The 24013-nt window shown below is 36.5% G+C and overlaps 1 protein-coding gene across 6 annotated transcripts in view; it reads right to left on the reverse strand.

The window, feature by feature from the left end:
• LRP2 (LDL receptor related protein 2) overlaps positions 1 to 24013 on the reverse strand; it is a 116182-nt gene that overhangs the window by 68063 nt on the left and 24106 nt on the right. For 5 of the 6 annotated variants that reach the window (XM_068195792.1, XM_068195791.1, XM_068195790.1 and 2 more), the window contains exons 6-22: positions 17828 to 17938; positions 17609 to 17722; positions 17026 to 17142; positions 16068 to 16211; positions 14553 to 14672; positions 12717 to 12845; positions 11396 to 11565; positions 8889 to 9112; positions 7928 to 8134; positions 6738 to 6940; positions 5979 to 6119; positions 4854 to 5057; positions 3808 to 4000; positions 2556 to 2681; positions 2131 to 2261; positions 1246 to 1383; positions 60 to 341 (exon numbers count right to left, since the gene is read on the reverse strand). In XM_068195792.1, the coding sequence (XP_068051893.1) occupies positions 60 to 341; positions 1246 to 1383; positions 2131 to 2261; positions 2556 to 2681; positions 3808 to 4000; positions 4854 to 5057; positions 5979 to 6119; positions 6738 to 6940; positions 7928 to 8134; positions 8889 to 9112; positions 11396 to 11565; positions 12717 to 12845; positions 14553 to 14672; positions 16068 to 16211; positions 17026 to 17142; positions 17609 to 17722; positions 17828 to 17938 (2754 nt within the window). Of the gene's footprint in view, positions 1 to 59; positions 342 to 1245; positions 1384 to 2130; positions 2262 to 2555; positions 2682 to 3807; positions 4001 to 4853; positions 5058 to 5978; positions 6120 to 6737; positions 6941 to 7927; positions 8135 to 8888; positions 9113 to 11395; positions 11566 to 12716; positions 12846 to 14552; positions 14673 to 16067; positions 16212 to 17025; positions 17143 to 17608; positions 17723 to 17827; positions 17939 to 24013 lie in introns of those variants that run through there. The other variant, XM_068195793.1, reaches the window with a different exon arrangement.

A 24013-nucleotide genomic window follows, 5' to 3' on the forward strand; every position in this document is an offset into this window, starting at 1 on the left:
ATTAAATTTCCCGAACTGCAAACAAGGAACACTAACTGCAGATTACAGGGATTACTTACTTAAAGAACCACAGTTTTGTTCATCACTGTTATCATGACAATCATCCACACCATCACACTGATAGTATCGAGGCACACATCTTCCATTACCACAGGAAAATGAGAAGGAGCCACACTGCAAAGTGGGTGGCTCATTGGATGGATCTTCAACGCATGCCAGTTGATTTGAAGCCAGCTTCATGCCATAAGGACACCCACAAACTCTCTGAAAGTTTGGTACTGGGAAGCAGAAATGGCTGCAGTCTCCATTGGGATTTGTTCCTCTATTACAGTAGTTAGAGCCTTAAAAAGTGATAGAGAAGATCAATGCACACACTACAGATAACATCTTGGGAACTATTAAAAGTGCACAATAACTGTAAAAAAAGTGCTGTAGCAAGTTCTGGTTTTGTATACACTGCACAACCAGGTCAAGCTCATCGACAGCAATATTAGAAATAGCATAAAAGAAGTGTTGCATTACATATACTCTTCCTGCCACAAATGTTTATGGAAGCTGAATACAAACTATTAAATTTCATCCAATTTTCTGATAATTTTCAGCAACTGTCTGGAAATAAGTATACTACCACAAAAGAGAACTGCTATCTGACCAAGGCTGCAAGACCAGATGCAATCTTTTGATACCAAGTAGTCTTAGATTTAATCTTATGTTTGATGAGTGCATTGGCTGTTTCCCAAAATTAACTACAATGCCAAATCCTTGGCTTAGATCATAGAATCACATAGAATTTAAGAAAATAAAATTTTTAAAAATAGTGATTTATAAATCGTAATTACTTGAAGAATAGTAATTTTATTAACATTTACCCAATTCCTCAAAATAAATAATTTACTTTAACTAAAACTTCTACCAGAAAAGGAGAAATACGAAGTTGTAGTTGGTGATACAATTACACAAAACACAATGGAATCATAATTTCATTTTGGTCACTTCTTAAGTACAGTAACAGAAGGGGTAGAGGGAAATTGCATCCAGTCACAAAGCAGTGATACAATAATACAATGGATTTAAACAACTGGAAATAAAAAATGGGTGATTGCAAGTGCCTGTGCTGCCTCCCTTGCATGTCAGTTATGATTCAGTGAAGCCATTTATAGAATTGAAACTGGAAATCTGCTGTCCTGACATTTTGTATCTTATTCCCTATTTCACATCCTCCCTCTATAGAAGAAAGGGGCTCACCTATTTGAGAATGAGCATCGTACGCTTTAACATGCATAATGTTACTAATGCCCCTCCTAATAACAGTCGTTTCTCCTCCATCAGACTTCCTTACTCGAACTATTCCACCAAGTCTCCAATCAGTGAAATAGGCATAACCTGTTTTGAAAAATATTTAGCATATTATACAGAAATATGACATAAAAGATCAAGTATCATAAAAAAAACCTAGAGGACTTTTCATGAAAATTTAACCATTTTTCATAACTGTTTCATGAAAAAGACAAAAGGACCTTCACCACTTATAATGCTGCCAAAGTGAGCCTTCAGTCACAGGCAGACATAACTTAGGAAAGCCTTCTAAAGTTTTACTGAAATTAACACATAACAAACCCAACTGGAATTTCAAACTCCAAGGCAATTCTAAGTAATTCATTAAGACTACTTCACAGAAAATTTTAGAGTATTTTTGAAGATATTTTTATACACAATCAAAAAGGGTCACATACTGACATCTTTCTTCAGACACAACATAAATATAGTAATAAACTTTACATATAATTATTAGAAATCCTGAAGTGTTGGCCATCTCTGGAGTGGTCATTCACATTGTCTGTTCAGCATGAATAGCTCACCTTGGAAGCTATAATTAGTACAGCATATGTGAGTTGTTGCACTACATTAATTACCTGACCTATCTAAAAACATTTAAAAATAAATATACATAAAACCAATTCTAAAAACAAGCAAGTACTGAAGACATTTTTAGTAGACACTTTCAAGAGTGTTTTTTGGGAAAACCAGTATTGCAAAATCTCTGTCATTTTATGTCACAAACTCACAGATCACCATATGAAAAGGAAAATCTGTAATAACGATAGATAAATATTTCAGTGCCAGACTTACCTCCAAAAATTGTAAGGCCAAATGGGTGAGTCATCTGAGTAATATGTTCAAGAGTCCGTCTGTCGAACCCATCAAAGGTGCTGTGCTCAATTTTATCAAAAAAAGCATCCACCCAGTACAACCTCAGAGAACTAGAAATAATGAAAATGTTTTATCTTTTTGTGACATTATGTCCATTATGAAGCACTAGCATTTTCTTAAAAAATAATCTTCAACCTACAAGAAGTTACTGGGGTAAGTGGGGAGGAATTATGAAAAAACCTTATATTTTAAGGCTTTTTAACCAATTGAAAGATAAGGTCTTCAAGAAAAGAGTGCCGGTGCATGCAATCTGACATCATTCCTTTATTTTTACTCTTTAACAATTTAAAGGAAGAAACATGTTTGCTCAAAAATAGCCTCTCTGTCTTCTGTGTTGCCCGTACCTCCAGTCAATGGCGAGGCCATTAGGCCAGCCTAGCGTTGTATTGACAATTGGCAAGGCATGGGATCCATCGCTCCACGCCCTCATGATTTTTGCTGGACGGAACCAATCTGTCCAGAATATGTACCTGAAAAGACACATGTCAGAAGACATATAGACTAAATTATATGATGTGATTAAACAGAGCAAACATTTGAAACAGCATTAACATTTTTCTTTGTATCCTTCACGTAACTTAAAAAAATACCATTTCGTGTTGTCCTTCTCAACTGGCACTAGTACCGACAATTCATACTTATCCTGTATACAACAACCGGAATCTTTGTAAGTATTTTATTTGTAAGTATTTGGAAGTCCTTTAGATATAAAATATCCATAACTTGGTTAAAATTGTTAAGGTTCTCATGTAATTACTGACATAGAAATAGAACCAATCAAAAAGGCATCTTCCAGCATGAATACTATAAAGAATTTTCTCCTGATGCATTTAACTTATGCTTACCATCAAAGAGTTGAAGTTAATGTTAAATAGTTTTATAAAGCAGCAAATAAAAAATGTTGGGATATCCAAGGATCCAGGCTCAACATTATTCTTATGAGATTACTTTCAAAACAGTGTATTTGGTTACTCATGGAAAGTAGTATGACATTATGAAGCCAAACTATGCAGTGAAAGAAACACTGTCTTGGGATTGGCAAAGAACACAGACTATGGAATTTGAAAGTAAGCATTTCCATCCAAGAAAAGCAGGGCTTCGTTTTGTGTATGGAGTCACATATTGTAAAGTCTGTATCAAATACAGACAGTAGTATCCAATATGGCTCAAATAAAGAAATTCAGAGAGAAAACTACGGAACCAATGTTTGCAGTCTGCAAATTTAAAGTGTATTAAAAACAATGTAGCAAACTCCATCTTTCAACCAAGAGAAATAGCTTTGTGAGTGATACAAAGAAACCAAGTTCTTTTGCCTTTTTTATCAATGAACAGGAGTAGAAGGAAAAAAACCAAAGTGCTTTTGAAGAGAGTTCTTTTGAGTGCTTCTGTCATGTGGAATCTATTTCACCGTGCCCTTTCCTCTGGGTACTGAATCCTAGGCTGGAAGAAAACAAACGAAATGAAGACAAGACAACTGAAAAGAGATGGTATTTTGAAAAGAACAAAAATCCAGAATCAGATGTAAAATCTGATATCACCAGTTCTGTTTAAACCATGAATTTGTACAGATAGTTTAAAATGAGAATCTAAACTTACCCAATAACAGGATGAACCACTATTGAACGAGGATTATTTAAATTCTGAACAATTGCTCTCCTGGATTTATCTGCCAGCCTCATCACACTAATGCTCCTGTATCGAGGATCTGTCCAGTAGAGGTTCTTTGAGATCCAGTCAAAAGCTAAATCTTCAACACTTTCCACTCTATTAGCAGTCAAGATCTCTCTTCCTAGAATTTATAACACATATAATGATTGCAAATGTTTAGGAACAGGGGAAATAACGAGTGCAGTATTCTATTGACGAAACTTGTGGTTCCCCTTGGTAAAAATGCTACCTCTGTGCTACTTAATATAAAGACCAATACCAAGGGGATGGAGGGGTGCCCTTTGCTCCAGACAAGGTGTATCTCCACAAGCCCAACTGGAAAAGAGGGAAAATAAAGAGTAGCCAAAGGTCAGAGAAAAATCTGTCACTAAGTTTACACTGAGGATTTTACAAATGAAGGTCAGTAAGGTCAGTGCAGTAACATCTTGCTCAACAGCCAGACTTTACCTACTCTTTGCATAGTAATGGTCAGCTGCAGTCTACCATTAACCTGACCCAAGGCAGCAAGCAAACACAGAAGACTATACGCTGACATTTGATCATTATAAATTGGAGAGAAACATTCTTTACACTAGCCTAAATAGGATTTCCAAAAATCTCACAAAGTTTATCTTCTTTTTGTGTATTACAGTATCAAAACAAACATCCTACTTTCCAGATAGGAAAATTAAAATGGAAACACAGTTTCATACTACTTGTCTGCATAAATAGAGTAGTGAGGGCAAATACCAGTTGTGAGAAGTATTACAAATAGTTCATTCCCAAATGCATTCAACAAGTTTGTCAAACAAGAGAACTCAACAAGATTAATGCGAGTTGTACAAACATTTTTGAGAAACAATTTCCACATTACTGGGGTCACACTGAGATTTATCTGTATTTCTCATAATCTGACGTTTCTTTATTTTTTTTAGAAAAATATATATTAGTCTCCTTACCATAATTACTCTACAATTCCTAAGCATGAGTCTCACCTGAACCATCAGTTTTCTGTTTATAGATCATGTCTTTACTTGTGTCTGAAAAAAAAATTGTGTCATCCTGAGCACTGAAGTCAATTCCAACAAAGTATGAAGGGCTCCCTGTTACAGGTATGATCACATCTTCCTGGGTGGAGAGATTGAATGGGATTCCCCGCACTGCCGTCTGGGATGAAAACAGCAGAAACTGCCGCACAGCTGTGAAAGGAAAAGTCAGACACAGACTTTACTGATTCACAATACTCACCTGAGTATTAAGAAAAGCTTTGTTTTATTTTGGTAACACTACTAGCCTGGAAGTGGAAAAAAGGAGAATGAGAAAATAGGGATTTAAATACTGACAAGACATAAAAACTGAGGGAGAAAACCAAAACCCAATCCAGAATATTCGGTGATGTGGTCAAGTATTCTTCTTTCATTGCTACTGTGGTCCTAATACACTTTTAAAGAAATCATTATGCCTGTGGAAGCAGAAATAATCTTCTGTAGTCTTGTCTTTATAATCATCTATAAAAAAAAAACTCACAGGCTTTATGGTCGAGCCACCATAAAACTAGACAATATCTGGGGTAGCCAGATAAATGAATGGCCAAATACTAAAATTATAGACAACTTATATGACATACTTTGTCAGTAGACAGTCATAGTAAATGTGCATCAGGGACAATTCTGCACTCAAATAAGAAGAAGAAGATTGCTGATAGAAACACACAGCTCCAAAATAATCTATTATACTTGCCATGTGATAAAAGGGAGAAGACCAACCTAATCTGCATAGTACTGCACAGGAAAGCAGGCTTATATGTTCAAAATAATGCAAAATCTGCATATTAGCAAGCATTCATGCTTGATTTCAGGATTAGGAGTTCAATCATACAGCTGTATACACATATTCCATATTTAACTCAAAATCCTCACTAAAGGAGGTGAGTTTAAGTTGTGGCTTGAAATGAACATCAGCAGAAATGACTACATTTAAAGCTGTCAAAAAGAGTTGTGGTGAAAAGACAAAAAGTCCACACTATATTGAAGCTACTGAAGAGAAGAAAGATGTTCTAGAAACAGCTCTAGAGCTAATAGAGTAGCATTACTTCTAACAATTGTAAGGCATTTTCTTACCAACACAATGTCGTCCATCCACGTGTAGGTCAAAGCCCAGGACACACCTACAGCGATAACCTAGGCCATCATTATCTGTTTTGTGGCTGAGGACACAGACCTGTTCGCATCCTCCATTATTACTTCCACAAGGATTTCTTACTGGAAAATAATACAGATAGAATTATAACTTCCTCTATTAACCGAATGGCACCACTATCTCGATTTTTCAGGATTTTCTTCAACATCCACAATAAATCATGTGGATTATGTGAGAGTTACATCACATGGACAACATACCCCACCAGTTCTACTGTGGAATGCACCGAAATCACATCAGAGGTAACCATCATTAAGGAATTCAGCTTATACAGACACACTCAGCACACAGCATTAAGGCCATAATTTGGGTCTTCTGCACATAGACCTACTTCAGAAATATATCTCACAGAATTAATTGAATACTAATAGCCTTTTCACTGCATTCATTGCAGTGCTGAGGAAAAAAATCCTAAACACCAATACTACTCAAACCCACAGGTTTGACTCCACCAAGTATCAGTCTATTTACAAAGCTCCACATACTCTGGAATTTGACAGTTCATTAGCTACAGGAGTTGGATGAAACAACTGGGTGATAAAAATCAGCCCAGTTTTACAATACAAATTTATGTATCATAGTTACAGTTTCTTACAGCAAAGTAAAAGTCTCATAATTTTTACCAGTTTTTGGTAACATGCTTCCCAAATGTCCCTTCATAATCTATTTTATGGTCTTACCAAATGGCTGCCTGGCAGCATGGTAAACTGTCACTCCATAAGGTCTCAGAGAAGAGTGGTAGATCACTTGAGGGTTAGACTCTGAAAATTTGTTAGCTTTCACCACTGCCATTTTGGTCCAATCAGTGAAATAAACATTGTGTTCAAATAAAGTGATTCCATATGGATGAGGAATCAGTGAGCCTCCATGAGCTACTGTTCTCCTGTTATAAAGATGATTTTAAATTATTTACCAAATATTACCTAGACAATAACATTATTAACAGAAAAAAGATTACAGTATTTTTAATTCATTCACTGGTTTTTGCTTTAACAGAGAAGCTACTAAAGTACAAACGAAAAAGATCAAATGAACTGAAGAGACAAAGCTAAACATACACAGTTCATCAACCTAGAGGATACGGCAGTGAAAATAGAGAAAAAGTGTTAGCAAATTCCAAGAAAATACAGTGAGTAAAGATGAGAGGAGAAAAGATAGCAACATTAATTTTATAATTTAGTAAGTGAAAAAATACGTTGAACAACAGACCTGTCAAATGAGCAGAAGACTGTTTTTTGAAGTCAATACATAGAAGGTATGCTAAAGGGGACATTTTTTTCTTGTTCTGAGTAACTGATACTAATCTGATACAGAGAGAAGCAGGCATCTAAACAACACTATGCTGTAAGACACAGTCCCATCAAAACTCAAGGACTCCCTTCTTGCATGCTGTGATTTAGTCTCCCCAGCATCATAATAAGAGAAGGATGACTTAATTTTTGACAGCAAAGATTTCTAAAATGTAAGAAAAGCATTTAATACCTATCACACAAATTAGTGTTTTGAAGTGGGATAGTTCATATAAATTAATTCATGAAAAAAATGCAAAGAAGTTATGATGGAAAATAATGAACAGAATTGAAAAACAATAAAAAGCAAATGCTCTAAAAATGTGTACTATACTGGTGGACTATAAAATGTACATTATAAAATAAGGGCAAGAGGCATTCAAGGTCAAAAAAGAGCAAAGAATAATGAATTAAAGAATGTCTAGAAGTAGCATGACACCATAGAGACAAAGGTGCATCACATTCATTATGTTGGAATTTTCATCCTTTGTGTATCTCATTTTGTTAGAGAAATCTTTTTTTCAACTAGACATAAAATAATCAGTGTATCTGTAGCTACCAAGGAATAATACTTCACCTACCTTTGAAGTCCATCATAAGTTACAGTTTCAATGTAATCAAACCGGCTGTCAACCCAGTAAAGCCTCTTTGACACAATATCTAAGGTTATCCCAGCAGGCCAGCCTAATTTTGTTTTTATCAAATCCTGACGATTTGTGCCATCCATGAAGGCCCTTTCTACTTTAGGATCACCAGACAGACTGTCCCAGTCTGAGAAAAACAAATAACTATAAAGAGATAAAAAAGAAAAAAGGTCACATTTCCTCGAGATTTTATAAGAAACCCCAGCGTTTCACATGGAATTCAAAACCAGCAACCTTACAGAACAGAATTTGTTTCTCAGCTGGCATACTATGAAAACATACTTTATACTTTCTACACAAAAAGTAATTTTCATTTTCTTTTATAGAATAAATCCATAAAGCAGCATGCTTTCACCCAAAAGACCTCAGAAGTACTATTTTCCTTATTAAATCACAGACTTAAGTTTACTGCCAGAAATAAACAAAAGCAGCAGCCATGACTACAAGTTGCATGAAATTCCTCTTCCCATTCTCTGAAGATCCATGTTTTCATGGTTCACATATACTTTTAAAGCATATGGATTAGGAGACACTAACTTTCCTGGCATCATTCCATCTCTTTATTTCAAATAGTGGGAGATCTGTGGGTGGTATCATAACTGAAATCTTTAAGGATAATACTCCTCTGCAGGGCAATTCCACAGGTCCCATTTTCAGTGCTGCTCATGCACACACAACTCCAGCCATGAAACAGATTCCACACATCATAAATAAATGTATTGCAAAGCCCTCTCACAAACTAAGGTGCAGAATAGGTTAGGATAGAATGCAAATGTTCAAAATATTTTATATCTGATTCTAAAATGACCACTCCTGCTGTTTCCTAGTTGTTTTCCATTTACATCGCAATAAGGGAATTTCTGACATCTTTTACCATTATCTGATAAGTATCACTTACCCAACAGTTGGATCCAGTGCTATTCCTCTAGGATTTCCAAGATTTTCAGCAACAAGAGTCACACGGTTTGTTCCATCCAAGTTAACCATATCTATTCTGTTCACACTGGTCTCAACCACATATAGTTTATTGTTAACCCAATCCACTGCTAGATTTTCAGGTGTGTCAACTGAAATATTTAAAACTTCTTGGAAATCAGAGCCATCAATATTAATAGAAAAAACCTGAAAACAATACAAATATTGTCAGTACCCACATGATGTTTTGAATCACAAGTCACATGTTATGTCTTTTATCATCACATTGATCACCATTCCAGAACTATATCTGTATCTGCCAGCAGATACAAGCAAGTTACCCTCTAACTTATTCCTTAGGGTAGGATTTTTTGCAAAGATCTGGAAACCAATGCAAAATTTGCAGAAGGCTTGTCTTCAACTAGCATTTCTGCAAATTGGACAAGATAAAAGACTAAAACAGCCTTGTCTTAGCCAGCAAATGGTTTTAAAAATATAAAGAGGAAAGTGCATTTGCTTTCCTGGAATCTAGCAAAACTCAGTGTTTTTATTGATTGAAAACAAATAATCAGGCTTTGGTAAAGCTCTCAACAGCGGCCAGAAACAAGAGGGGGAGCTCTTACTACAGCTTCCACTAAGGGGAAATAGTAAAATGAAGAAAGTAAGGGAAAGCTGTTCATCCTCACAGAAACGAGGTCTCACAGCTTGTGGTCTCCTTTATCTAAGGCTAATTTTAAGGGCATCCTGCTCAAGAAAAATAATGTTGTTATTTTACAAGCAAGTTCAGAGCTACATGAAGTAAACAGTCCAAACAAAATAATTTTACATATACAGTAATTGTGTGATTATAACACTGAGTAATACGAAAAGTAGTTTTTTGTGGGGTTTTTTTTTGTTTGGTTTTTTTTTTTTTTTTTTTTGGTTTGGTTTTTTTTTTTGGAACAACAGCATGAGATTTGGAATGCATTTAAATGAAAATAGAGATGGCCAAGTAAATACATGCAAGAAAAATAAGAGCTGAAAGAGTTGCTTAATTTTGAATATTCTTCAGTTCCAAGTAACAATAATCAAGATAACTACTTAACTGTCAACTCTGTTCTTTGAAAACCCTGTTGATGAAAGAGCTTACGGGCATTAGGTTATCTGGCAGTACACTAAATGAGATAAAGATGACACAAAACACAACCCACAATTTTCTAGTTTAGTTTATGTCTTAACCTTAAAAAAGAAAAAAAAGACCAAAAAAAGCCCCAGTAATATCATTATTTTAAGACATCAGGTGGAAATATTCATCATTTAAGAAAATCCTAAATGCAAATGTTTTCATCTGGATAGTCTAGCTAGAACTTGATTAGATTAATTAATCTTAATTAATTAGGATTAAACTATATTAGGCAGATAAAAATGCAGTCCTGGTCACCTGGGGTGTGCAGCAAAAAATTCCTTATTATCTTTTATTTATACCTATTACAAAGACTGAAAAAATCTCCTGTCTCATAAAAGTGCAGATTTTACCCTGACTACATTCAGCCCCACTGACAAAGCAACTGCAGCAACAGGAACCTACTACAGCCACAATAAAAATGCCGGAACTGTGAACAAGTGAAAAATTGTCCATACAAATCTTGTCCTACTTGAAAGCCACACAGTGAATGTTCTTTCCACAGAACCAGCATGGAACTGTGGTGAGAACTATAGTTTTTATTACATGTCTTATGTATAGGTGCAGAATTACAACAGTGACACCAAATTGATCCATCAGTGGCATTAGCAGGAGCCAGGTCACAGATTCTCCTTCACTCTGCACGACGATCAACAGGAGGACAAAGATTATGAACTTTCAGCATCTGATCTAAGATTTTCTTTGGTTTCCCTAAGTTATACACAGAAAAAAAGAACAAGGGTGCCATCCAACTTCCACAAGAGTCCCCAGACTGTTTTTTTAAATGACTTTGCTCTACTGTGTCTTGAAGCTAAAATAATTACCCTTAAAAAAAAAAAAAAAAAAGAGAAAAGTAACACAATATTGGCTCATTACACAAAATACTGTCAATATTTGTTATTCAAGCTCAATTACAGTGCCATTTGAAGTATACGAAGAAGTCTGATTTTTATCATTTTGGAAGGCACACAGCTTTTACATTTTAAATGATCATGTTTCAAAAATTACTGAGAAAAATTTGCTCAGTTTTGAAACAATGTCTACTATTTCTTTTAATTAGTTTTTTGGACTCAGTCTCAACTAAAATTAAAAATTGCTCAAGACATTCCCATATAATAGGATTCTTTGTTTAATAGGTCACATGTAATAGTATAGTTGAAAAAAATGCAGTCATTAACATAAAACATTTCAAGGAGCTTTTTTGTTAGAAAACAAAAATACAGCCAGCTTTGGCTCTCAAAAATGAGGGCCTATCAACACATTCTGCCTCTTGAAGTTCTCTACTTCCAGGTACACAGAAATACATTCTTCTTGAAATTTCTGCCAACCTTATCTTGCACTGTGTCGGTCCAAAAGATTCTGTGCAGGTAAAAATGAAAGTCCACTCCAACTGCAATCCCACGATTCTGTGACTGCACCAAAGTACGAAAATTTCTTCCATAAAGATCTCCAATCAGCAAATCACGGCCATTGGAAAAAATGATCGATGCAACACCAGCTGAAAGCAGGAGGGACACAGATATGATTACTCTGCAGGCAAGATATTTTGCAAAGGGGCATTGCAATATATACATATTGGTTCATACACTGGACACAAAGTTTTAAATAGATGCTCTGACTACAATCTGTATAAATGTTTCTATGTGAGTGCTAACTAGCTGCGATTTGCCTTTGGTTTGTACACTTAGAGCAAATCAGGCAGGAACATGTATTTAAAGCCATACCAGGTAAAACTTTTATAAAACCCCTGTGCAAACACCAAAAGACTATTTCTATTAAAGTTAAAATGAACCCAGTGAAACTGACTTCAAGCAGGAACTAAATTCTCCCATTTATAAGAGAGAAATACTTATAACATGGTGAGCTGAAGACAGGTCTGCAGATGTGGCTGAAGAAAGAAGGAAAGGGGAGGGAGCTGAGCAGTTCTTGCTTCTCTAAGAAACAAGGCTGCTAATCAGCTATGCCAAGCAGGAACTCCCATTCCCACCAATTTTCCGTAGGTAGGAACACCTGCCTTACGCAATAGCCTGTTAGGACATTACATCTCCACAAAGCAGAGTTTCCTGGGGCCTGCTTTCAGAACTGAGCAGGAGGTCAGGAGAAGCAGCCTATAGCTGATGAGGAACTACACGCTGAGTTACAAGTATTCTTCAGAGTTCAGACTGCGACACTCAAAGCCAAGAGCATGGCTTCTCTCACAGGCAAGTGTTTGATTACACCATTCAGCAAAACCATCTGCTGGCACAGTTCTAAAAAAAATGAGGTTTCCTGATTTCTTGACAGCACTAAGCTCCATAGAGAGCATGACAGAAAACTGTCCCTCACAGAAGTAAGAATTTTTTTGTTCAGGAGTGCTCTGGCAATAACCTCCCAACTCTGCAAAAGTCAGGGGTGCTGAAAAACCAATGGAGCCTAGAAGACATTTGTTGATTAGAGGAGAAGCAGCCCTGATGAGGCAATCAACACCAACCTACACTTGCCAGCAGATACAGAGTTCTGACATTTGCTGATATTCTGAAAGCTGTCCTGACCATAAGTCCTTAAGGGCAGAGTTAAAATCAAAGAGAGCTGTGTGGTACAGACATTAAAACTACCCCATTTTGCCTAGCTTTATCTACTTGCCCAACAAGACACTTGAAGTGCACTAACCTGAAGTGTTGGCCCGACAATGCCGGTGATGCTCTAGGAAATAGCCTTCCACACAGTGGCACTGGTGATGTCCCACACGGTCTTCACACAGCTGGTCACAGACACCCCACATCTGACAGTCATCAAAATCTGTCAAGTGAATAAGGCATATTTATAAAAAACAGCCTGTAACTTTGTATAAAATTCATGTTGTAATTAAGAAGCTGCAAGTTTGGCTTCTCTGCTTGCTTTATATCTATTTGCAAAACTATAGCATGAAGAAAGAGAGTTTGCATGTTTTTCCACAGTGTTTCAGTTTTGTATTTCTGGATAACAAAAAACCTGTGTTTCCTACCCAAGGACCTACATACAATTCTGCCCCCTCCCAAAAGACTATGAACCAACCAAAAAAAAAAAAAAATCTAAACCACACCTGCCAGGAGAAAAGGAAAAATCATTTGAAGGGATGTCTACTTTCCACAATACAGAATATGTCTATGAAGTATTTTTCCTGCAAAATAACTCTATACTTGGCACACACAGAGACTTGGCAGGATTTAAGCCCACTCTGAAGGTGAGCTCCACCTTTATTTTAGTGCAGTGCTTAAGCCTTTAAGTCCTACTCGAAGGCAAGTGTTTATTAGCTCAGAGTTAGTACCATGCTAACAGGTATCTGATTTACAATTAAAAGCTCTCTGTGCACCAGAACCAGCAAGAAAAAGTTCCTTTTAGCATGCAAAATGCCATATAGGTAGAGTACTGTATCAGGAATTATACAGTACTGACTGTCAGGCATTCCTTCATGACAAGTTTTGCTCTGGTCACAAATGTATGCCTAGATTTCAGCAAACTAAAATAGATTGACTCGGATTTACAAGCCAGAATCTGATAACTAGGTTTACAGGGCAGTCAAAAAAACAACAGAAGACTCACTGAGACTGCACCAGGTTTGGGAATGTGTCCTTCATTTATTTCCCAAAAAAGCGTGAAAAAATTGAGGAAATTCATGCCTTATTTCTCTGTCTGTACAAAAAGCAACCATTCTGCCATTGCAGCTTATACAGGTTTAGGCCACCCAGTATTCTCAAAAATATAAAAATGTCATTAGAAACTGAGCATCTGAAATGTCTTTTAATGGCACAAACACCATAACAACCCAAACACACTTGGGTTGAAAACTCGTAACAGATATTTACCCCTTTCTTTTCTTAGGCAGTGCTAACTTTCATTATTCTGAAGTTACTCAATTGCCAGCTACTGAGATATATCATTTGTGCTACCAAGTTACAGCAGCTTTACAGTTACCTTTGCATTCTTGTAAATATTCTTCTTTTTCATGTAAATTATGTATATACTGAAACCCCACAGAAGACACAGCCTTTCCACAATGCAAATACAAAACACCCTTTTTATATTGAAGTACAATGTTCTGCTGTCTTCATATACAGCCACTTTCCAAAAGTAACAAACAATTCAACATCATTAACTGCTTTTCCAGGTATGCAACACACATGACTGAGGCAGAAACAAACTCTCTCAATGTAAACACTTAAAGACCAGTAAAAACTTTTGATAATAAGCCAGCCACCCAACAGTACGTATTTTTAAACCTAATCATGATGTCACTATGTCTTTAGGTCAAAGTGAAAGAGGTCTTTATGATATCTCTCTGGTTGATTTCTGTGTCACCATGCTGCCATTGTGCTACAAAAAATTTCATACATTTGCTGACTCCTGAGATTTTCTATTTGCCAGTACATCCATACAATTTGAACTAATTCGCCTTCCTGGAATCCAAGCTTTCCCAATGGGTTGTGGGAAGGTACAGGACATCTGTAATCCCTGGGCTTTACTCACCAATACAGGTCCGACTGTCATTGCTGCTTATTGTATATCCTGCAGGGCAATAGCACATCCCTCCTGATGGAGAGGAATGACAGCGATACTGGCAGCTCAGCGCAGCGCAGCGCGAGACGTCTGAAAGGCAAATAAAATATTTCAGAAACACACCTATTCCCAGAGGAACACCTTTCTGCCTTATTAAAAGTTACAAAGCTGAGGTCTTTTCTATGATGAGCCTCAAATCTCAAGTACAGCTTTTAAAAAGTAATCTGCAGAGAAAATGATGTACAAAGTTCCATAAAATCACATACATTTACATGCATGCGAGCAAGGGCATGGAACACAGAAGAGAAGGTACTGTTTTTAATAGGTTTTTAGAACTGAGTTTATGGATAAGCATCAATCTTATATGTACCACCAATGGTAAGTACTGTGTCAAAAGGTGACCAGAGGAAGCCATGTGTAATGCCCCAAAACTTTCATTGTTTCCACAAGACCTATTTATAAGCAACACATCCTTGAGCTCTGTCTATTGGCATATAACCTCATCATTTACTCTTCTGTGTGAAAAACCCCTAGTATGTTATATTAAGAAGAATATGTATATCATTCCAATGTATTAGAATATACTGTTTGCATTGTCTTCATGGACCAATGCTCCTTTATCCTTTCATTCTCCCTCTCTCTCTTTTCTACTTCACTACTTCTACTATTATTTAACAAACAATTCAGTGGCAAGCAAGTAAGTTATGATCGTAAAACACTTGACAAAGAAGGAGGTGAAAGTCAGCATTTTCATTTTCCTCAAATTCTTCTGTTAAATGCCTTATTTTGCAGCTCATATCTGCTGTAACTACCAAACCACTCATCAAAGCAAGAGGTGCATTTTTTACAATAAAGTCTCATTTCCTCTGATTTTTTCTGCCCTCCCATTCCAAAAGGCATGATTTTGTTAATAGGAATTTTTATCTTCCTAAAAATTAAAATACACTGGTCCTTGTCCTCAGAGGGATTTGATATTTGTAAGATTAGAGTGAAATTAACAGGAACTATGCATGCTCATTGCCTCCAAAATAAAAAACGTAGTGTACCACTAACTGGAGAAACAGACATCCCAGGTAAAAAAGATATTTTTAAAAATCCTAATCTTTAAAGTTAATTAGTCAAAGTTTAGGATATACTGATTCAATGCTGTGTTCTGATCAGCACAAATCATTACTTCTTACACAAAGGGACAAACAGATATTTAAACAAAGAAGGCATGTAGCACACCTTTCCCTGACTTCACAAACATATTTTAGGGTGTGGAGAACAAGTTAAAATCCTTATTTGTAAAATTTCATGTACAAATTTTTAAAAAAGAAATGGTCTCTTTGCAGCATATATGCCTCTTTCCAGTCAAAACAGTGCTAGTGAAAATAGCGAGCTTCCAAAATTTCAGTATTGTTTAGGAGACAAAAGGTGAATGTAAAAAGATGTCAGTGCTGATGTTTCTGCTATTCTGTCGATGTTTTTCATTCCAATACATACTGCAGTGTCTGCCTGCAGTGATGTTAGTTTCATCTTCTCCTTCAGGGCAGTCTGCAACTCCATCACACACTTTCCCAATTGGAATGCAATGCCCTGATCCAGGGCAGGCCCACTCTCCTGGGTAACATTCATGGTGACCACTTTCTATGGAAAAGAAAAACAAGAATAATGAAGAGTATATTCCAAATACTAAAAATTCTTCTCTAACAGCTTCCCAAAGCATCTCTACCCTTCGATATCCAGTTTCCATTTCTTGCTCACAGCTGGGAAAGACTATAAAGAAACATTATCTATACTTACTTGTCATGCTTTCTTTTATGTTCAAACTACAATGCCAATGATACTTGGGTATACAACATATGAATCCCTTTATTTTTCTGTTTTGTTAGAAAAGGTAACACCACTTAGCTTTAAACTAACCAATGCACCAGAAAGGGAACTATAGTTTTGTGGTTTCAAAACATATAAATGCTATCTGGATAAAGAGAATTATGTTCATCATAGAAATGGCCAATGAAAAAGAAATCTCATTCACACTTTCATTCATCAAAGCTTCTGTTTCTCGCATGACAAATCTTGGCAGGATCAGAGTTAATTTCATTTTGAATCAATGGAGTTTGGTTATTAAAAGGCTCATGTCTCTTAACAGATGACCTGAAAAATCTCCACAGGCAGAAGAACCAAAACAAAATATAAAAGAGAATATATAAAAGAAAAAATTATATATTGCTGTATGCTAAACTTAGTTTGCGTCATACTCAGTATCACAATAATTCTCACACAAAACAACAAAAATATTGCTGAAGTTAAAAAAAAGAAATAAAAATGAAGGTGGAATTCTAAGGTTTTAAAAGAAATTAAAAGTATTTAGAACATCTTGACTGGTCTAAATTTCATAGATGCAGGTTAGTGTCATCTTCCTCTGAAAATACCATTGGAAGTTAGCAAAAGTATTTACCACATCCTCTTTCATCTTCATTGTCTTCACAATCATCGTCTCCATCACAAATCCAGCTCTGATGAATGCAACGGCCACTCGGGCAAGTGAAGAAGTTGCCTCTGCAAGTTGCATAAGCTACAGAAAGAAATATAAGAAAATCTAATTGCTCTAAGCAGCTAAAAGGTTAAAAATAACAATATTGTCTCATATACAATCATTTATTATATTGCTTAAAAAATTTTGTATGTATTGCAAACACTGCTGGTTTCTTCTCATTTAGGTATGAATTACCTTTGGTTCATGCTAAAATTAAGAAGATGACAACAACATAAGTGTAACTATATGTATTAAGAACCAGACTCTCAGAACCAATCAGTCCAGCAAATTCAAATACTAATGACATAACCAGGAACTTAGCAGCTCAAGACAAAGTCTATCAAAATAGCATTGCAATTTTCATCTTTCTGCACAGAAGACTACTTGTAGAACAGTGATTAGCTTTTGATGGCTGTACAGCCAAGCAATTTGCTTCCTGCTATCTGCTTGAACCACGTCTTAGTAAAACAGTTAGAGAAAGTGGAGAAAAAAAGAAACATCATACTGCAAGAGTTTTCATCACTCCTATCTCCACAGTCATCATCATGGTCACAGAGAAAGGCTTGTGGGATGCACTCTCCATTAGCACACTGGAACTGCGCACTGGTACATCCACGTGCTGAAAAAGATACACATACAGAAACACATACAGAAAATCTGTTTAACTCCTAAAGAAGGTCTATAAAGCAAATTTGTTTGGGATCACTCTGCACACGGGACTTACTGCAATTAGCTTCATCGGAAGAATCTCTGCAGTCAACTTTGCCATCACATCGTTGGCTTGCATTAAAACATGCTCCATTTGCACATGATAACTGTTCACATCTTGGGTAGTCTAAAATAAAAAATCCTTTATATTAGCATGAAGTTCGACTATAATGAGTCATATCCATCTACTGCCAACAGACTATCTTTGTTTAAAGGAAAAAGGGAATACAAAACTCCATTACTAGTAGTCCTATACTAGTAATCAATGTATACAGTATACTGTCTTCTCCAACAAATATTAAAGAATATCCTCTAAGTGGATGCTACAAAATATTGCAAGCAACAAAAGAAAAATTAAATGCTTTCCCACAGTCCAAAAAGATTTGCAACCCAAACACTTTACAATGTGATAGAAAGCAATGGAACATAAAAGGAGAGCAAGCAGTGAACATTTTATTATTTTATTCTTTATAACTCAGTTTTACACTATCCTGATCTTAATAAAAGTATTTAGATAGCAAAGGATTTCCTGAAATTTACAGTTCCTAGGTCCTCTTCAAGTGTCTTGAGTTCTCAAACTCAGAGACCTCAGGTTTTAATGGTTTTGTACCAATTAAGCCAAGGATATTAAATATCTAGGTTCCATGAACAATGTTAGAACTGTTGTTTTTTATTACTTGCTTCCCCCTTCACAAAAGAAAACAGATTCTGCAGAAATAATGACTTTTTCGGTTTGGGATATTCTACTTATATAGATGACCTATATGCAAATACAAGGGATTGTTTCAAATGTTTCAAATTAAAAAAATTCTGAGAACACTTATTCATACAAGCAGTCAGTGAGTTCAGTGGAAGTATCCAACTAATTAAGCATATGCACATGCTAGAGTTGAGTAGGAGAACATGAGCTCATAGTTTATCTTGTTGCTATGTAGACAAAAGTTACATTTTTCAGTCAAATGGCAAGTAAGAAAGCAAAGAATTGGTAATTTTAGAAATCAGATTTATTGAACCTTTGACTCTATATAGAAGATAAATGAACTCAAGACACAGAAGAGCCAAATAATGTTTTGTACCTTTTAGATTTTCAGTTTGAATACTTATCCTATTTTACTTTTCTAAGAGTTAATAAAGCAGATAGAGAAGACTCTCAATTAGGCACATTTTCATTTAAACCCTTGGAATCCAAAACATGAGTTATAAAATTGCTTCAAGCAGATATCAAGAAACCTGCAATTTTTCCCGACAGTGGCAAACTGTTTCACTTGCTTCTGCTGTTCCATGTATTATCACATACACACAAAATTTCAATTACCTATGGAATAGGCTTATATTATTTTAACTGTTAAATTGCTAAAATGAGAGGATAAGTACTACAAGTCTAGCCCATCTCCTCAGCTGATTCATTTACATTTCATTTGTTTTCACTGCAGTTACTATAAGGTGGCAACCTGCACTAGGAACAGTGTGTACCTAAGCAAAGAACAGAAGTTACAGATTAGCAGGGTTCCAGCTACAACATTACTGCCTGTGGCCTTCTAGTGATAGTTCCCAATCTTCCATTCTGAAAGTCTGACAATGCCAACATGTTCCCTAAGCATTCTCTGCTTCTCAACCAGACAATCACCTTTCTAAAACATCCTTTTCTTGCTTCAGTTAGGCTCAGATAAAACTCATAATGCTTTGGAAATAACATGATTTTTGAAGTGTTACCTCTGCCTACAGAAAGGACTAAAGAAAGGCCTGACCTGGGACCAAGTTTTAAATTCACCATGGAATTAATACTTTTTCCCTGTCTGAAAGCAGAGAAGGCATGACAGGGAGGAACCATCAGGAGTTCTATGGGCCAGCAGAGACAGCTATGGCAGTACATTGTATTATAGGGCAGATGGAAGAAAAGGAAGAATACAAGGTATGTGCTTGTAAATGCACTGAAGTACAAAAGCTTCCACGGGATGTATAATGGATAGTTTTGTAATTTTCCTCACTTTTTTTCACATCCCACAGAAATACCTCCAGTGATGTTCCAAACTGTTTCCGATGGACTGATGTCAAATAAATAAACAATTGAACCCATTGCCTTGAACTGCCTGTTTCTTCAAGAATGCCCAGGCAGACTAAGAATCTAGCCAGTAATAAGATTTTTCTCAAGCTCATATTAAACTCCCTTACAAGAAGAAAAACTTTGTCAAAGTCTCCTCTCCAGCAGCAGGCCATCAGGACAGTTCCTTAGTACCTGGGTTAATTTTATGTAAGGAGAAGTAGAAAAGGTAAAAGAATCAAGGAAGGAATACTGACTTCTGTGAGGGCTCAGTGCTGAGAGAAGGAAGGAAGCCAAAACAGAACTTCATAACAATACTAGGATATCTCAAAACAATGGAATGACTCTCTTTGCAATTGTAAAAACCCCAGGACTCCAACTCCCTTTCTTTCTCTCCAAAATTTAGAAGACATTAGCCATGAGCTTAGTTCTTCTTCTCTTATCACCAAATGGGGACTTCTTAAAAGGAAAAGAAGAATATGAACCTTAGCATCAAGAGGGGAGGAATGGGATTAATTCCCTAAACATAATGACCTGTACAATCCAGCTTAATGAAAAGCACTCCAGCAAATGAAGTTGGAAAGCAAGTATCACGATATTTTAAGCTAAAGTGGAAAGGTCTTATATCAGTCACTGCATTTGAGGCTTACAAAATAAACATTTCCTAGCTTTTATTTTAATTTTTATTTAGACTAAGAATTCTGTGCACACACCTGATCCAAGATTAGTACATTTGAGTATAAAATCCCACAGCTGTGCAAGAACTGATAACACACAGAGAAACTTATCATAATGTCTCTGTTAGAGGGGGCTTATGGAAAAAGTGTCAGTGCTCTGCAAATGACTTGAGGGGGTTCTCTTCCAGGCAATGGGACTTTTTTTCTTTCTATGTTGGTGACAAATGGACTAGAAAGAGCAAAAAAGGAAGGATAAGGTTCTGAATTAAAAGGACAACAAGGTAGGTAGTTTGCACCTAAGGAGGTCTGGGAATACAGCTGTACAAGAGAGTGAAAGGAGACAATATGAACACAACATTAAGAGAAAAGTGAAGGGACAGAAAAAATATAAACACTGTTTTCTTTCACCTTGTTCTGAAAGGTCAGTAGCCTCCAACATAAATACTGTTTCCTTAACCTTCTCCTCCAAAAACCTGTAGCTAATTTTACAGAAAACTGAAAAGAAGAAATGTTTCCATAGTCATGACAGTTCCTAGAAGATAATATGAGCTTGGTGAAAACAGGGCAATGTTTTTCACCTATGTTCATTTCAGTGCTCTGGAAGAAAGGGAGCTCTTCTTTCTTTCCCCTCCCCTCAGGCTTTTTCTTAGCCAAAATACTTCTACACAATCTGTCTCCCTGATGCATGCCAACGCTTCAGTTGCAAAATATAAATAACTGGCAAACACCAGCACAAATGACAGATGAAGCACCTTCCTCCTTGCAACTGTTGTGGGGCAACAGTTGTGAACACATTTAAATGGCATCTTTCAATGCCATATTTAAATGGCATCTTTCAATAGACACATGGAAGGTGTTTGAAACCTATGTCACAGGGATTGCCAAACCTGCATTATTTCACACCCTGCCTAACACTTCCACTCTGCAAGCTGGAAATAAATCAATATAAAAACAGCAAGAGGAAATCATTGCAACTAGTATTTGATTCAGCACAAGCTGATTTCTGTCACACAGTCAGCAGTGCAAGCTTCTATAACCCTAACCCATGTTACAAGGAGTAGAAATAACAGGAAAAGAAAACAGGCAATTTCCTACTAACAAGTGTCTTTTTTTGCAACATGTAAAAACATTTTACAAAATAAATTAAAACTCTTTGATTCACTGCCATGAGTCACCACCCCACTGTGGGCAAAGCATTGCCCATACAGCTCACAGCCTACCATAGACACCAGGAGGGAGACTTACTCCAAGCTCAATAGTCCTGTGAGCTACATGATACCAGGCAGTGTTCATAGCAGAGATGCTTTCAGAGCTGGCAGATAGACCAGACCCTCATTCCTGGCCTTAATTCCTGATTTTGATCCCTGAGACTCTAGTCTTTGGCTGCCTGCCTTAGATTGCTCCAGTTTTTCTACTTCCCTGTCCCAAACTCTTCCTGGTGGAGATACTTCCTTCAGCCTGAACTTCCCCCTCATCCTATAGCTGCTACATGCAATTTTTCCAGCACCCAGAATATTAGTCTCTGACTATGGCCTTTTTCATCTTTCTTGGACTACCTCCCTTATGATGTCCTCAGTTCTTGATCTCTGTTCACTTTCACGCTGGTCTCTGAAAATTAATCCCAGAGCTGGCTGCCCACTTCCTGACCACAACAGCTATTTAGCATGGCAAACAAGAGGCAGGAATTCACAGGTTAGGCAGCTGACCTATAGCAGCAGCTCAACATCAAAATCAGAATAAAAAATCCCATGTATCTTGGCCCACACTCAGCCCACTAGCTTCCAGCATCATGTTTTTAAAGTACTGGCCCTCCCTCCCTCCTGCACTCAGCTGCCACAGCAGTATCCAGAAAGGTTATTCTGTCACAGCCAAGCAAAATGGACATGGCTGGGATTTTCATTTTTCAACTATGAAGCTGAGGCAGGAGAGAAAATTCTATCTTGACTGAGAGAAACAAAGTATGTACCAGAAAAATGACACCAGCTGCCTACTCCCCAAAAGTGTTTGCCACCCCAAATAATCTGCCATTTCATTCTGTGTTTCTAAAGTTTTAAAATTAAAGTATTTGCTAGCTGCTGACTATTCAAAAAGCTAGAAAACAGCCTGATAAGTGTATTCAGAAAAACCTAAAAGCCATAATTTTATGAAATCAAAACAGCTGCAGTGCACTAATTGTATGACCTGTAGCTGAAGCATTTGTTCTGATGTTTATCTTAGTCTCTGCATGGGCAGTTTTCCCTTGCTGTTAATCCCATTAGCAATAAAATGGACTAAGGCTCTGAATTCTTTTGTTCTGGCTTTTTACATGTTTAATTGCAGACTTACTTTATATTGGATACATTTTGCATTTGACTACTTTCTTATATAATGTAACTTATTCAGGAATAAAACTTTATCTTCTTTACAATCTAAATCTGTTTTCAGACAGACGAGTGAATGCAAAGCATAAGTAAAGAGACCTAAGTCTCCATTTTGTTGTGCTTCATGAAACACCAGAATCAATTATAAATAGCTTTATTCTTTCGTTGTTCATGGATGTTTCATTTTTATTTATGAAAACTTTTAGTTCAAATTAAATAAGGAGAATTTAGCGACAAAAGAAAAGGCCAAAATAGTACTATTGCTCTTACATTTGTTTATATGTGGAAAAGGAAATACATTAAACACTGGGAAAAATGATCATTCAAAACAACTATCAGAATCTGCTCCATAACTAATACACTAGTACCCTAATCTGTACTACACAGTTAATCATAAAATCCCCAAATTGAAAATTTTATTTTATGGCTTCTGTTGAAAGTTCCAGGCCTTGCAAAGACAAAAAGGGAATAAAATTAACCAGCCTTCCTCAAGAGACTTGTCATTACATTCTTCTTGAATCCTCCTGTCTTCAGCACTGTCACATTTCTTTAAACTAGTCTAACTGCTTTCAAGGTTCCAAGTCACAGTCATTCTTCTGTCTCAGAGGGACTGTCAACACATATTCTAATAAACCAGAGTAGAGGCTGTTGAATGACAGGACGCAGTCCCTCTCCTTGGGGCTAAACATGCTGCCCCCACAACAGCCAGGGGGCCTATTTGCTGAAGCAGCAATGACTGGCTTTCCCCCACAGCAGTAGAGTGCTACTGTTAACATATCTAGAGGGCCCCTTCCTGCCTTTTTAATTTACCTAGCTGAGAATGTTAAACATGCAATAAAAGGTTACTTCAATTTTCAAACATCACAGCAGCTTCTAATTTGAAAAAAATATTTTTAAGTATCATCCTTAGGATTCTACTCCCAGACTGACACAGATTTACTGCATTATAACAATCACACCATGGCACCTGGCTGTTCCACACTGTATTCAATGACTACTCACAGGTATCTCAGAGATGCTCAGCAGTTCTTTAATTCACGGATAATACATTTTTAAAACAGATATCTTTTTTTCATGTGTGACAGATTTGCTAAAGTTACCAACTTCATTTCTTACTCTGAACT

The sequence above is a fragment of the Anomalospiza imberbis genome, chromosome 7 (genome assembly GCF_031753505.1).
Source record: "Anomalospiza imberbis isolate Cuckoo-Finch-1a 21T00152 chromosome 7, ASM3175350v1, whole genome shotgun sequence".
In the NCBI taxonomy this organism is placed as follows: domain Eukaryota; kingdom Metazoa; phylum Chordata; class Aves; order Passeriformes; family Viduidae; genus Anomalospiza; species Anomalospiza imberbis.